At 32.3% G+C, this 14415-nt stretch overlaps 2 protein-coding genes across 2 annotated transcripts; one reads left to right on the forward strand and one right to left on the reverse strand.

Annotated features, from left to right (window-relative positions):
• The first annotated feature begins 6560 nt into the window (after window positions 1-6560).
• On the forward strand, window positions 6561-7852 carry LOC108469271 (LOB domain-containing protein 16-like). The gene is made up of 2 exons (XM_017770165.2): window positions 6561-7107; window positions 7207-7852. Exons 1-2 carry the CDS (start codon window positions 6808-6810, stop codon window positions 7519-7521), a joined length of 615 nt encoding a protein of 204 aa, XP_017625654.1. The 5' UTR covers window positions 6561-6807; the 3' UTR covers window positions 7522-7852.
• A 3414-nt stretch (window positions 7853-11266) lies between these two features.
• Window positions 11267-12344, reverse strand: LOC108468646 (LOB domain-containing protein 29-like). The gene is made up of 2 exons (XM_017769522.2): window positions 12018-12344; window positions 11267-11899 (listed from the first exon to the last, which is right to left on the reverse strand). Exons 1-2 carry the CDS (start codon window positions 12294-12296, stop codon window positions 11489-11491), a joined length of 690 nt encoding a protein of 229 aa, XP_017625011.1. The 5' UTR covers window positions 12297-12344; the 3' UTR covers window positions 11267-11488.
• Between the last annotated feature and the right edge of the window lie 2071 nt (window positions 12345-14415).

Here is a 14415-nt window from a genome sequence, read left to right on the forward strand (position 1 = left end):
GTTTCATAAAAAACAACATCTTTGCTAATCACAAATTTTCTATTTTCAGGACACCATAACTTATACCCTTTTACACCAGTTTTATAACCAAGAAAAACACATTTAATAAATCTCGGTTCTAATTTTTCATTATCAACATGAGCATACGCAAAACACCCAAAGATCTTTAAATCAGAGTAGTTAGCAGGATTACCAGACCATACCTCTTGTGGAGTCTTTTTCTCAATGGCAATGGATGGAGACCAGTTGATCAAAAAACATGCAGTAGAGGCTGCTTCAGCCCAAAACGACTTTAGTAAGTTGCCATTTGACAATATACATTGAACCTTCTCTATGATTGTTTTGTTCATTCGTTCTGCAACGCTGTTTTGCTATAGAGTATGATGAACTGTCAAATGTCTCACGATCCCTTCTGACTTGCACAGTTTATTAAACTCATCAGAACAGAACTCTAAGCCATTATTTGTACGGATGTATTTTATTTGTTTTCCTGTCTATTTTTCAATCATAGTTTTCCAAGACTTAAATGCAGAATGCCCAAACTTTTCTAAAAAAATCATCAATAAAAGTTAGCATATAATTAGCTCCACCTCTTGAAGGCATTCTGGATGGCCCCCACAGATCAGAATGAATATACTCCAACGTTTCATTCGTGTTATGGGTTCCTCTAATGAATTGAACTCTCTTTTGCTTCCCAAAAATGCAGTGCTCACAGAACTTTAGTTTGCAAATTCTTTACCCATCAAGAAGTCCTCTTTTGCTCAATTCTACCATGCTATTCTCACTCATATGCCCTAGACGCCTATGCCAAAGTTTAGTAATATCATCATCTGATAAGGAAGAGGAAGCATCAGCTGTATCACCAGTAATAGTAGAACCCTACAAAACATATAACTTGACAGTCTTTCTCTTCCTTTTCATCACAACTAGGGAACCTTTGGAAATCTTTAAAACCCCACTTTCAGCTATGCGCTTGTACCCTTTGAATCAAGAGTACTCAATGAAATTAAATTTCTCTTTAATTCTAGAACATGTCGTACGACATTAAGTGTTCTGAAAACTCCATCAAACATCTTAACTTTAATTGTTCCAACACTTGCGATTTTACACAAAGCATTATTTCTCATCAAAACAACATCTTCAGACACTATTTCGTAAGTTGTAAACTAATCCCGATTGGGACTCATGTGGAAGGTGCAACTCGAATCAAGGATCCACTTCTAGGTCACTTTATAATTGTTGACAAAGCGATTAGAAGTTTACCATCGCTGTAGTCTTCTACAACATCAGCTTTACCGAAATTTTTTAGTTATTTTTCCTTTTGATTCGCAGCCTCCCTTTTGATCTTATCCTATAGCTTATAACACTCAAATTTAATGTGTCCTTTCTTGTTGCAGAAGTTACACGTTTTACCTCTATTTGAAAACTTCGATCTACCCTTAGATTTACCGTGAGAATTCCATTTCTGTGTCCTTCCACTATTAACATTCCGATCTTGTCTCCGACGAACAATGAGACCCTCTCCCTGAGGTCAGTTTTAACCACAAGATGCTTCATCTTATCATACGAGGTCAAAGAATCATAAACCTCATCAACTGTGAGAGACTCGCGGTTATATAAAATCGTGTCTCTAAAGGTTGAATAAGACGAGGGCAATGAACAAAGTAGAATCAACCCTAGATCTTCCTTATCATACTGAACCTCAATGGCCTCTAAGTTTGGGAGAATTTCGTTAAACACTGTTAAGTGTTCGTGCACAAATGCACCTTCCTCCAAACGATAAGCATAAAGACGCTGCTTTATACGCAACTTGTTGGTTAGAGTTTTCGACATACATATTTGTTCCAGCCTCTTCCATAATCCAGTGGCGGTCTTCTCTTCCATCACATCCTACAAAATTTCGTTAGACAAATGCAGATGTAACTGTGTTAACGCCTTTCGATCCTTGCGCTTCTTCTCTTCCTCTGTCAATGTCGAAGGCATCTTATCTACCCCTAGCAGGGCTTCCTCTAAGTCCATTTATGTAAGAACTGTCTGCATCTTTATCTGCCACAACACGAATCTAGTGTTGCGATCCAACAGCTGAATTTTATACTTTAAAGACGCCATTACCGTGATTGAAATGAATAACCTGGAAACTCTGATACCAATTTGTAAAAACAGAACGTCAGTAATGACAATATATCGCAAAGAAAAAAAAGAACACAAATTTTTACGTGAAAACCCTTTCGGGAAAAAAGTCACAAGCAGAGGAGAAAAAATTCACTATGTCGAATTCGATTAATTAAAAGAGGAATAGGCTATGTCTATTTATAGGCCTGTAAAACCGTATTCTAATAGAAGTGTAGTAAGATTGAAACACCTTATTCTAAACAATATCAAATAGATAGAGTTTAATAAGGTTTAAAAACCTTATTCTAAAATAAAATAAAAGAAGTGTAGTTCTATAGGGATTTTATTTTACCACTGTATTTTATTTAAATAAGGATTTAGGTCACTTAATTCTAATACAGACAACTTCAGAATATATGATACAGTAGCTAAGTACAATATTTTGGTGCATATTGTTGGAGAATGTTCAGTAACAATCAGTCTGTAACTCTCTTCATTGCAACTTCAATAGAATTGAGGATTTCATAAACAATATCTGATCGTCTGTGCATGGAGTAGGAATTAGTAACCAAGTATAAATGATCAAGTTAAAGGCATAGCGTCAGTGGGTTGTAGGCGTTGAAACTGGAAACAATTTAGAGGCAGTAATCCTTGCGGAAGGTATGCTTTGAAATTGAAAACTAATATCCTCCCAACAAAGTTAATGGCCGCAATTAAGGGTCTGAAATTTGTATCATGTGATTTTGAGTCCGCATCTTATAAGAACAGCAAAGTCAAATGGGCCAATATAAGCCCAACAGTAAGGTTGTTCCCAATTTCCAACCCAAGGAAAGGTTGTAGGTTTTCTACAAAAATCCAACAATAGAATACTTAACCTATAATGGCAATTGTTTCTTATAGAAAGGGTTAATGGATGATTTACCCTCAAAGTTGCATTTAATTATCACTTTCATCCTTAAAGAGATTATGAAAAACAGTTTCTATAGTGTAAGGTTGTTTATTGTTTCGCTACCTTGGTGATCGATATTTATAGAGGAATGAGGATTGGGCAATGATTCCAATCATTAAATTACCCTTCCCCCTGGGTAAGGCGATGGGGTTAGGGGTGAATTTAAAGGAGTGCAAGTGTTGGCACCCTCAAATGGAAAAATTATTTTTTAGTACCCTAATAAAGTTATTATATAATAAAAATTTACTTTTGACATCTAAAAAATGAAAAAATTTCTATTTAGTCCTTTCAAAAGTGATAAATTCATAAGTTAATATAAGATAAAAATATATTTTAACCTCACAAAAATTTAAAATCCAATTTTGTCTCCCTCTCTTTATTATTATTTTTTTGCTTCACCCCTATATAGGGTCTTATGTGTCACTACTTTTGAGGTTGGCTTGTTCGAAATTTAGGAAAAAAACACATAGTAAGACTTGAACCTAGCACACCAAAACCCCTAAAATTTTGAGTTACATAATCTTTTATAAATATAAATAAGTGTCTTAATCTAGTATAAATAATATTTGAGGTAGAGAAAATTATTATGGAAATTACTGAAAGGCATATTGATTTGGCCCTCCAACTTTACAAAAAATGTCATTTTAGTCTTACATTTAATTTCTCATCTCTTTTAATTCTTTTTAAACGTGGCATATATGTGGGTTGTCATGCCAGCAATTAATTATTTTTTAAATTTTAAAAAATAAAAATATATTTAAAAAGTATAGAAATTATAAAAAAAATATTTTATTTTTTAAAAAATAATTAATTGCTGACATGGCATACACGTGGACTACCAAGTTAGCAAGAACAACATACGTTAACTTTTTCATCTATTTTAGAATGATTTGACAAACAATGCAAGTTTAATGATTAAAAGGATGAAAAATTAAATGAATGATAAAAATAATTTCTTTTATAAAGTTGAAGATCCAAATAAATCATTTTACCTTATTAAAATTATATTATAATTTTTTGGTATAATATTTTAATTTACTAAAATCATGTTGTAGACTTATAGGATATCCAACTTATCGTTAATGTTGTGAAATATCAATGGTTAACGAAGTTTTATCAGAAGTTACTAAAATTTCTTTTAAAAATTTTACTAAGGTTATCAAAATTATATATATTAGATGTTACCTAAACATACCCCAAATAAGAAGTTTTTAAAAAAGAAAAGAAATATATAAAGGTTGTTAAAATTATATCAAAAAAAGTTGATTGACTTATTGAAAAGTAATAGGAATGACGTGGAATCATAATTTCATAAATTTTTTTAAGGATTGAGTTTCAAGGATACGGGTTAATTGTTTAAGCCATATTTCATGTGGCTTTTGTTACTTGAGGCCAGAATTCTCCACACATGATTGTAGCACTAACCATAAACATCCAACCCAAGAGTTGAAGGTTGTCTGGCGGAGATAACCAAAGGGTATCTCAAGCTATAAATGCTTATCACTCCTAATTCCCTCCTGACATAGAAATAGCTAGTTATGCATGCATGTGAGCCATGTGCTTGGGTGACGCTGCAACTTAAGACTTCCAACTATAAATGCTAGTGATGTTGAGTGCCTACCATTTTAATTTCCCCATTATCAATTTCTATATGCCTGCCGCGTTACACGGTTGCCTGCAATATATGAAGTCACAACTATGACATTCAAAATTTACTCTTTCTTTCTTTTTCCTTTTTGCTGCAAACTGCCATTGTCCTCCGTTAGGGAGTGACGAAACTTTAACCCATTTATGCTTTTCATCCCATTTTTTCTTCTTCATTGGTGAGTCGTATTCTTTGCATAGGTACAATGCGCCACGCCACTTTCGCTCTGGTTAGTTGCAGCTGTTCTCCGTTTTGCCTTTTGGTTGGATCCATTCATATAGTTCCAGGTTTGCTGATGAATTGGTATTGATTGCTACATTATTATATATACACATTGGTTTTGAGGATTACAAAATAAATAATAGAAGAACTAATAAGATCATCATGACTTAAGCAGATATGTGAAGAAAAAAATTTGAAGCATTTTACTCTTGTGGATAGTGATAGTAATTGGTAATTATTTTAGCTGTACTGTAGTCCTTTGTGAAATTATTGGAAGTTTGCATAATATACAATTGATCACCTGTTCTTCTAGATTAAGGAGATAAATCAGGTTCGCAAGGCAAGAAAGATATATGTATTTTCACTATCTAACATTTAAGCCTATAAAAAAAAAGAAAATAAAGTAATATGAACTAAAAGGGTGTAGAGAAGCTAAGATGGTATTAACTTTGGGTACAAAGGGAGAGGAGTGAACGTGCACTGGGGACAAGAAACATTGAATCAAAGAGGGGTTTCCGACAATGAGGAGACAATAAAGGAAATGAAGTGAATCTGCCTCCAAATTCATCATGTTAAGCTACTTTCTTTTCCCCTTTGCCCATTGCACGGGGCAGCTTAATTCGTATTTGAATCATTGGTTGTTACTTTGTTAAACATGCGCTTGGACTTTTGAAGGAAAAATTATGGCCACCCTCACACTCACCCTCACTTCCCAACTAGCTTAACTATCTTGTCGCTTTCTGCTTTTCATTTACACCTTTCTCGATCTCTTTCTTAATCTCTCTCTCCTTCAACTTTATACACGCGAGGGCTAGCTGTAGCTACCAAAACTATCAGTCTCCATATATAGTTAGGACGTGATATCCGTTGAGAGTTGATAAGTGGTAGCATAAATGCCTTCTAATGTTATTTAAGGGTACATGTCCTTATGTCACACATGGTTCGGTCGGATGAAATGCTTCCATTTCATCAAACTCTTTCTTACAATATTCCTACAAAACCCATTTCTTGTACAAATATTTCTAATAATTCTAAAGATTAAGACGAGACAATTACTTATAATTTACCCAAAAAAGTTTTTATTTTCCAAAATTTCTTACTTAATATAAGATTAAACCTAAAATAATTTTCGATCGACAAAATTATATCAAAATTCAAACTCAATGTGAATAAGAATTTGGTTAATATGTAAGATTATTTTGTCATGAGTAGGTTTTCTTAATTCAGACATTTATTCGAGTCTCACTGGTGTTCTAGAAGGTTTTTCCTTTTTTTCATACTTAACACAACAAAACAAACCAAATGCACTAAAAAATGTCGTAATTCACCAAAGTGGTTGTCGGTAGGCTTTTAACGGCAGGTGGTAGTCGGGGCAGAGCCCACAAAGAGACAAACAGCAGCAGTTTCAAGGTGCGGCGAACGGCGGAAAAAGGAAATTAAATTTTCTTTAAAGAAAACCCGAAACCACCACAAAAATCAAACTTGAAGTAATAAAATAATTCAAATAACATAAACCAGGTCTAAATCATTTAGTAATTTGGTATATAGCCATTAAAAAAACAATCCCCATATTGCAGAAACCATTATTAAATGCTCCCTTAGAACCCTACATAAAGGCCCTTCAATGTCCCCCCCATTCACACTTCTTACAAGCCTACCCCTTTTTGTTGTGCAATTTAGGACCCTCCCAACAGCCCCACTCTGACCTAGCCAACCAGCCAACCATCCTCTCCCCAACCCTCAAACCCCATTTTTTTTAGCACCATTTCCTAGTATGCTCGTGTGCTTTGTAATTCTTTAATTTTATGAATTATTATTTCTCCCTAATTCCTGCTCTGGTGCTATAATTCTCTCTTAAAGCACTTTTTTTATCTCTGCCATGGCATCATCAAGCAGTAGTACCACTGGAACAGGCTCCCCTTGTGGTGCATGCAAGTTTCTGAGACGAAAATGCGCCTCTGACTGTATTTTTGCTCCTTACTTTTGCTCAGAACAAGGCCCTGCAAGATTTGCAGCCATTCATAAAGTGTTTGGGGCAAGCAATGTATCCAAATTATTGTTGCATATCCCAGCTCATGATCGTTGTGAGGCGGTCGTCACCATTGCTTATGAAGCTGAAGCCAGAATTAGGGATCCCGTTTATGGTTGCGTTGCTCATATATACGCCTTACAACAACAGGTTCCTATGCCCTTTCCATTTTTTCTCAATTTTCCATGCTATAATTTGAACACTTTCTAATCTTTGTTGCATATTACATCTGTTCGTGGTTTCTCGTAGGTTGCATGCCTGCAATCTCAACTAATGCAAATCAAAGCCCAACTAGCTCAAAATGATATGAATTCATCTCATAAGATAGTAGAGAATCAATGGCAAGGAAACCTTTCTGGCACTGTTCCAAGCTATATGAATCCAATCTCCCCACAAAGCTCACTTGAGTCTGTTGAGCTCAACAGTGGTGATAGCGTGAACCTGCAAGAAATACAAAGCAGACATGAGGAGTTTTGTTTCCAGGGTTACCATAAGAAGAGATTAAATAATAATAGTGATTTGGGTGAGCTTCAAACACTTGCCCTTAGAATGATGAGGAATTAAGCTGAACTATCGTTTTGGATTCTATACTTTCTCTATGGAATATGAGGCAGATGATCTTGTTTCTTTTCTTTCCAATCCATGATGTGTATATACATATGGAAACTATTCTGAAGAAGATTTAGTACCTTAACTTTTTTATCAGACTAATATTAGCATTGTCCTCTTTGTTTTCTGTCTTTTTTATTCAGCTATGGTGCATAAATTGATGGTGGTAGCTGAATGATAATATGTTCTGAAAATCATAGTTAATTTGGATAGTGATGGATCAAGCGATAAAAAATTTCATCAATATTATTTAAGTATCGAATTCAAAGTTTTGTAAAAGTAGAAAGTGCTGATTTGCTCTCTATTTTGAAATATGAATTTCACACAAATTTATTTGATAGTAGTTTACTGTTTTGTGACCCACAATTATAGAGCAACTTCAGTTTGACAAACTAGGCATTGAAATCAGGGCTCTACTCAATTGTTTGCTTTTAATTCTACCTATCAAGATTAATGATAGATTACTCAACTAAGCAAGCAGTTGTTAGGGTTTTGTAGATTACATTGTTATATTATCATCATCCAGCATCTATCTTTCCTCACCACTTGGCTTAATAAATAGTTTTCAGTTGGTAAGTGTAAATTTCTTCCTTAAGCTTAGAAGTCAGTCATTAGGTCCAATGAAGGAATGAGTATTTGAAATCTCTCTAGGTCTTTTCATGTGATAGCTTTCTTAGTTTTACATTGTGATTGGCTCTTTCCTTTTGCCTTGTATAATGGGCTGATGGGGCAAATGCTTTGCCTTTGATTTGGTGTGGTATAGCAATTAGAAATCTCAACTATAGCAAGTTATTTTTTTAAAATATTTAAATGGATTGAATAGAAAAAGTTGAAATAACACAAAAGAGGGATTAATGTTGTCTTAGATCAATGAGTAGTCTAATTACTTTACAAATGATGATTAAGCAAAGGGTTCCTTCCCAACATCTGTTTGGTCCAAATTCAGATCACCTGGACTTGGTTTACAAATAGGGATATCTGGGAAGGGACGGTGAGTGCTATGATGGTGATTAGAGGCCATTGAGGAAGCATCTTGGGATGGGACCCACTTTACCTAGGGTTTATGTTCTAAATTCGGTTTACCTAACATTAACTATTTCTTTTCAAAATTGAATGGCCTTGTATATATTCACATTTTTAGACAAAATGTTCCCTTAGGGCTACATGTTAACAATCTTATTTGAGGATATTATAATGAAGCTCCATACATCCTTCCTAACTTCACACATTCCCCTTTGGCGTCATAAAAATCTTATCATTATTTAATTAATAAAAAAAGAAGCAAGCGGCAGTAATCACTTTGTGTCCATCCTTCCACTAGGCAAATTGCAAAGACCAAGGGAATATTAAGGCATTAAAAGTAATTATTCCAAATAAAAATAATTGATTTCGAGATAAGTGATAATTATTGAACGTGAGTTGAAGATTAAAAGCTGTCGCCTTTGTTTTTTTAATTATAAAAATTCAATAAAATATGTTTAAAAAAAGATGAAAAGAGAGCAGGGTCTATTTGTTGGACTGTTTTATTCTTAAAAGGACAGGAATCGATGTTATAAAATTTATTTATATTTATGTTTTAGATGTTACAGCCAACTCCAATCTTTGTCAAAAGATCAGTGACAAGTTTGTAGCCTTGGACCTATTTCTTTTATGTTAATTATTAAGCATTAATTCTTGGAATCAATTTCATATATCATGTATAATGAAGTGGTTAATAATTAATTTCTAACATTACCAATTTTAAATCCAAAAAAGAAAAAAGACGTAACAACTAGACCTGTTCACGCTCCAAGGTTTATCCGAAATTCGAAAGACCCAAAAAATGAGCTTGGGCAAAACAATTAAGTCCATTTAAAATATGGGCTACACTCGGGCTTAAACATTTAAAGCCAGAACTTGACTTGTTTTTAAGTTTATAATACTTTATATTATGTAATTTAGAACAAATTAAAAATAAATCTATACTAAATATATAATACTACTCTAATGTAAACATTAAAATAATATTAAGATGGTTCTATAATAAATTTCAATAAATAAAAATGTATAAAATTATTAAAATATAAATATTTTTTAAAAAATTAAAAAATAATATGAACGGATCTAAAATAAGTTTGGATTAATCTTTTGAAAATATTAATAGGTTTGGATAAAATTTTAAACTCATATTTCAAATTAGACTAGACAAAACTTGAACAAGTAAAAATATGTCAATATTATATTTAAACTAAGCCCAAACACAACCCAATCCATGAGTAACATCTTACACATGTTATTGGGGTTTTCAATATGTTTTTAACCCAAACGTATGGGCAATGTGGAGGGTTGGGTGTTGGATTCATTCTATAGGGAGGAGTGTAGAGCTGCTTTAAAATCCATTTCATCTAATATCACTTCAACCTTGTACTCATATAATATAACCAAAATAATAGTTTTCCTTAAAACAAATACAGTAATTTAGTTCATGCTCTCTCTTTTGCTGCCCAAAAAAGTTAACTATTTTTTTAATAAATTGGAAGAAATTAATTTATAAATGGAGTCTCTAAAAGATTCGAAATTGAAACAATAGTAATCATTTTTTTCAAATAAATAGATATAGTTGTGAAAACATGATCATATATATATATATATACATATATATATATATATATAATGCATAATCGGTTGAATTTTAAGAAATTTAACAAAAATAAACAATATGATTTCATAAAGATTATAACATATTACAAAGACTTTAAATATTCCAGAAACTCAAAAATTAATAATTAAAAAAAGAAAATGTTCTTCAAAATCTTAATTTTTTTTAAAAATTTGGAAATATTTATTATTTTTCTAATATTATTTAATATAACCAATTGAGGATATATAGATGTTTTTAAAATTGTATTTATCTTTTCGTCATGCCAACTTTTACAAATGTAAATTTTAATTGTCTTTATATACTTAAAAACTTTTTGGTAAATAAATAAAATTTTAGCCATAGGCTAATTTGTCTCATTGAATTTGAAAGGCCTAAATTGCTTATAATTTGACAAAATAATTCACTTTGTAATAGTTAAAAAGATAAAATTGCTTGATCTATTTTTGCTCCTAACATTTTGTCTAATAAAGTAGTAAAGTTTTATTAAATTATATTATAGGTTGAAAAGAATCAAACATTTTGCTCTTAATTGCAAGTTTGCAACCCATTTATGACCGACTTAGTGGGTTAACAGTGGAAACCCCATTTATTCGGCCCCCTCCTAAGATCCAAAACAAAATATGCAAGCATTTGGGGGAACCCTAAATTTCATTATTTCTATAAAAATTGGTTACTTTCCTATACCCTTTTCTTTGATTTTATTTTAATTTTACTTCATATCATTTATAGATTCATGATTATTTCTCCATGAGAGTTTTCTCCAAAATTTGTGTTGATTGTATTAATTCTAAAATAAATATGATCACATTACTCCGAATGAATTATTGTTTTATTTTTTTCTCCGAATTAATATTTTATCAATTTTTGTTTTATGATATTTTTATGTAGTGATGAGCCATAAGTAAGCAAGCAAGGTTGAAAAGATTACTTACAATCTGATTTCAGACTACATAATAACTGGGTTTATAAAGTAGAAAAATGGAACTGTAATTTATTAGGTCAAAAAATGAGGTCCATAGAAACCGGATTGATTTCTCACGGAGACTAAATATTAATTCTATATACCAATATTCAAGGGTTACACTAGATTATATAGAAAGCAAACAGTAGGGTAGATTTTAGGGTTCCTGGTTCTATGGACATAATTCTAATTTTTAGGCTTCCTAGCTTTTATTTATAACAACAATAAGTGCATATAAATATGTTTGAAAATGTGCAGCATGCAATTCAAAAGTGCATGGTGGAAATGATGCCTTCACCAGGTTTTAACCCCTTCCATTGTCATGAATGTTGAGCATAGCCCAAGGCCATTGCTTGAAGGTCGTCCACATCCTGGAAATTTGTCCATTGTCTGTTGTGTGTTTGCATGTCAAAGGGAGACATGGAACGAGGAGCATCCTCAAATTTTGTATTAAATGAGACATAATCATCTGATCCTGATGAGATGACTGAATTCTCCAAATTCCCTAATGAGTTGGTTCGATCCGACAACCCGTATGAGCTTGTAGAAAGATTTGGGTTAAAATTTGGTGCCATGCTTGAATCATTTGGGTGAAACCAAGTTTGAACATCTTGGAGATTATGAAGCTTTCCATGATATTTGTCATTAGGGTTTGCAGTAACAGAGCCATTGGCAATGCTCTGAGCTGCTTGTGCCTTGAGAGAAGCAAGCTGTGCCTGTAGATTGACAACCTGTTGGGATTTTAACCAAGAAAAGCCAAGAATTACATCTCTATTTGAATCTCAAGTTAGGGTTTTCAGATCATCAAGTTTTTACATCAAAAAGACGGTCAAAGGGTGGTCGTAAAACCTGTTGTTGGAGAGCAAAGATATGAGAAACACAGCCATAAATAGGGTCATGGAGCCTAGCTTGAGCTTCATATGAGATGGTGAGAGCAGCCTCAGAGCGGTCACTGAGAGGGAGGTGAGCAAGCAGCTTTGACACATTGCTTGCACCAAAAACCTTGTGGATGGCTGCAAAATGGGTTGCACCTTGTTCATGGCAGAAATAAGGTGCAAAAATACACCATCTAACACATTTCCTCCTCAAGAACTTGCAGGCACCACAAGGTGAACCACAACCTGTCATCTTGCTCTTTTTTTCTTTGGTGGGTATTCTTTTATTTTATTTTGGTTCTTAGACAAAGAGAGGGGTTAGGTTTGAGCTACTTACCATTATCATTAAAAGGGGATTATAAACACCAGAGGAAGAGGGAGGTGGATCATTTAATAATCAATTGTTAATTGCAATTGGTCCCCTTATTAGGCTACATCTTTTATTGTTTAGTCCCTTTTAAAAAGCCCTCTTGCAGCCTTGCATTCTAAATTTTTTATACTCTCAAAATGATATCCTTATACGACAAAAAGAGATAGAATCAAACCAAAGCCATTTCTATTTGCTTCATCATTGCATTTATTTCTAATTTATATGCTTTTCCGTTGTGAAACACACACACATACTTGTACTAGTGAAGAATGAAACTGAAGGTTAATTCAGGATTTTCCTTTTGACTCTTTGGCGTTCAAAGATAGAGCTGGCAATGGATCATATACATATGTAAACATTCCCTCCATTAATCACTTAATAATTTTTTTTGTTCATTGCCACTATTGTTCTAATTTTTACACCTTCATCTTCTCTTGAATTTCTTTAATAAAAATTCATGGCCTTCAAATTTCTGTTTTCTTTATTCCTTTTTTTGTTTTTTTCATTTTCCCCTTCATTATAATTCATGGAGATAAGCTATTTTTTTTAAAGTAAAACTATTTAGTTTTTAGGGGCCTCCACGAGGCTTATCCTCTCGAGTCTACACCATAAAATATTCTTTTGGTATGAATATTCTAATTAGTTTTTCATTTTGAAGAAACATGTTATAAAAGTATTGCTTAAATATACATTCAGACTTTGAATTTCAACCTTTTTCCCAAATTAGTATTAATGGTGTTTTTTTTTCCATATTGATACCTGAATTATTTTTCCGTTCATCATTGTAAGACCCAAATTTTGCCCGGGACCCAATAAAACCAAACCTGAATTAAACCTAGCCTATTATCCAGTTACAAGTCCAAATCCAATTTTGGCCCAACCTAATCCCAACCCAAACACAAAAAAAAAAAAAAATAAATAAATAAAAACCTTGACCACCTACTCCACCACCTTTGTTGGCCACCCACCTTAGCCACCAACTCCACCACCCTTGGCCACCTAAACCACCCCAACCACTCCACTTGTAAAATTTGGCTATAAAAGCCATTCAAGACTTTGTTTTAGGGCAGGGGGTTTTTGGTTTTTTGGAGAAGGATTGTTCTTTGTTTTGGAGGAGGTTTTTTTGTTTTTTGGAGGTGTTTTTTTGTTTTTTTGGAAAGAAGGTTATTTTTGTTTTTTGGAAAAGCTAGTTTTTGGAGATTAATCAAAGATCAAAGCAAAAGAGGTTTCTTTTGTCTATTCTTATCTTTAGTTCTTTGTTTGTTTATTGTTTTCCTTTCAATTTTATTTTGTTTTTTTTATACGAAAGTAAAAATAAAAGTAAGAAGCCTACCCATATTTTCATTACCGAAAAAGGTTTTTTGAGGTCCGGCCATTGCACGATTGGCGCCGATGTGACCGTGGGGGTCCATGATGAAACAAAGCCGGACCAACTACGGATTTAGAAAAGAGGAGAAAGAGAGTTGAGAGCTTTGTTTTATTATTTTATTATTTTTACTATTATTTATATTATTATTATTATTTCTCATGTATATATTATTATTTATATTATTATTATACTATATATGCCCTCTCCATATTTATTTATATTATTACTATCATTATTGTTACTTTTATTATTTTTATTTCTAGCTACTATTATTATATATATATATATGTATTATTGTTTGTATTATTATTATTATTATCACCCTATTGTTATTACTTTACTTTTGTATTCTAATATATTATTAATATTACTCATATTTTCATTATTTTTGCTATCACTATTACTATTATATATTAGTGTATATTTTATGTATATATATATATATATATTTATATATAGTATTGTTTTTATTACTTTAATTTAATATTTTTATTATATTTGCTTTTTGTATTTCTATATTTATTATTATTATTATATAGTAGTGTGTATTTCTATTATATACATATATATATATTTATATATAGTATTATTGTTTACTTTACTTTAATATTATTCTTATTATCATTATATCAT

This window comes from Gossypium arboreum, chromosome 8, assembly GCF_025698485.1.
Source record: "Gossypium arboreum isolate Shixiya-1 chromosome 8, ASM2569848v2, whole genome shotgun sequence".
Classification (NCBI taxonomy): Eukaryota; Viridiplantae; Streptophyta; class Magnoliopsida; order Malvales; family Malvaceae; genus Gossypium; species Gossypium arboreum.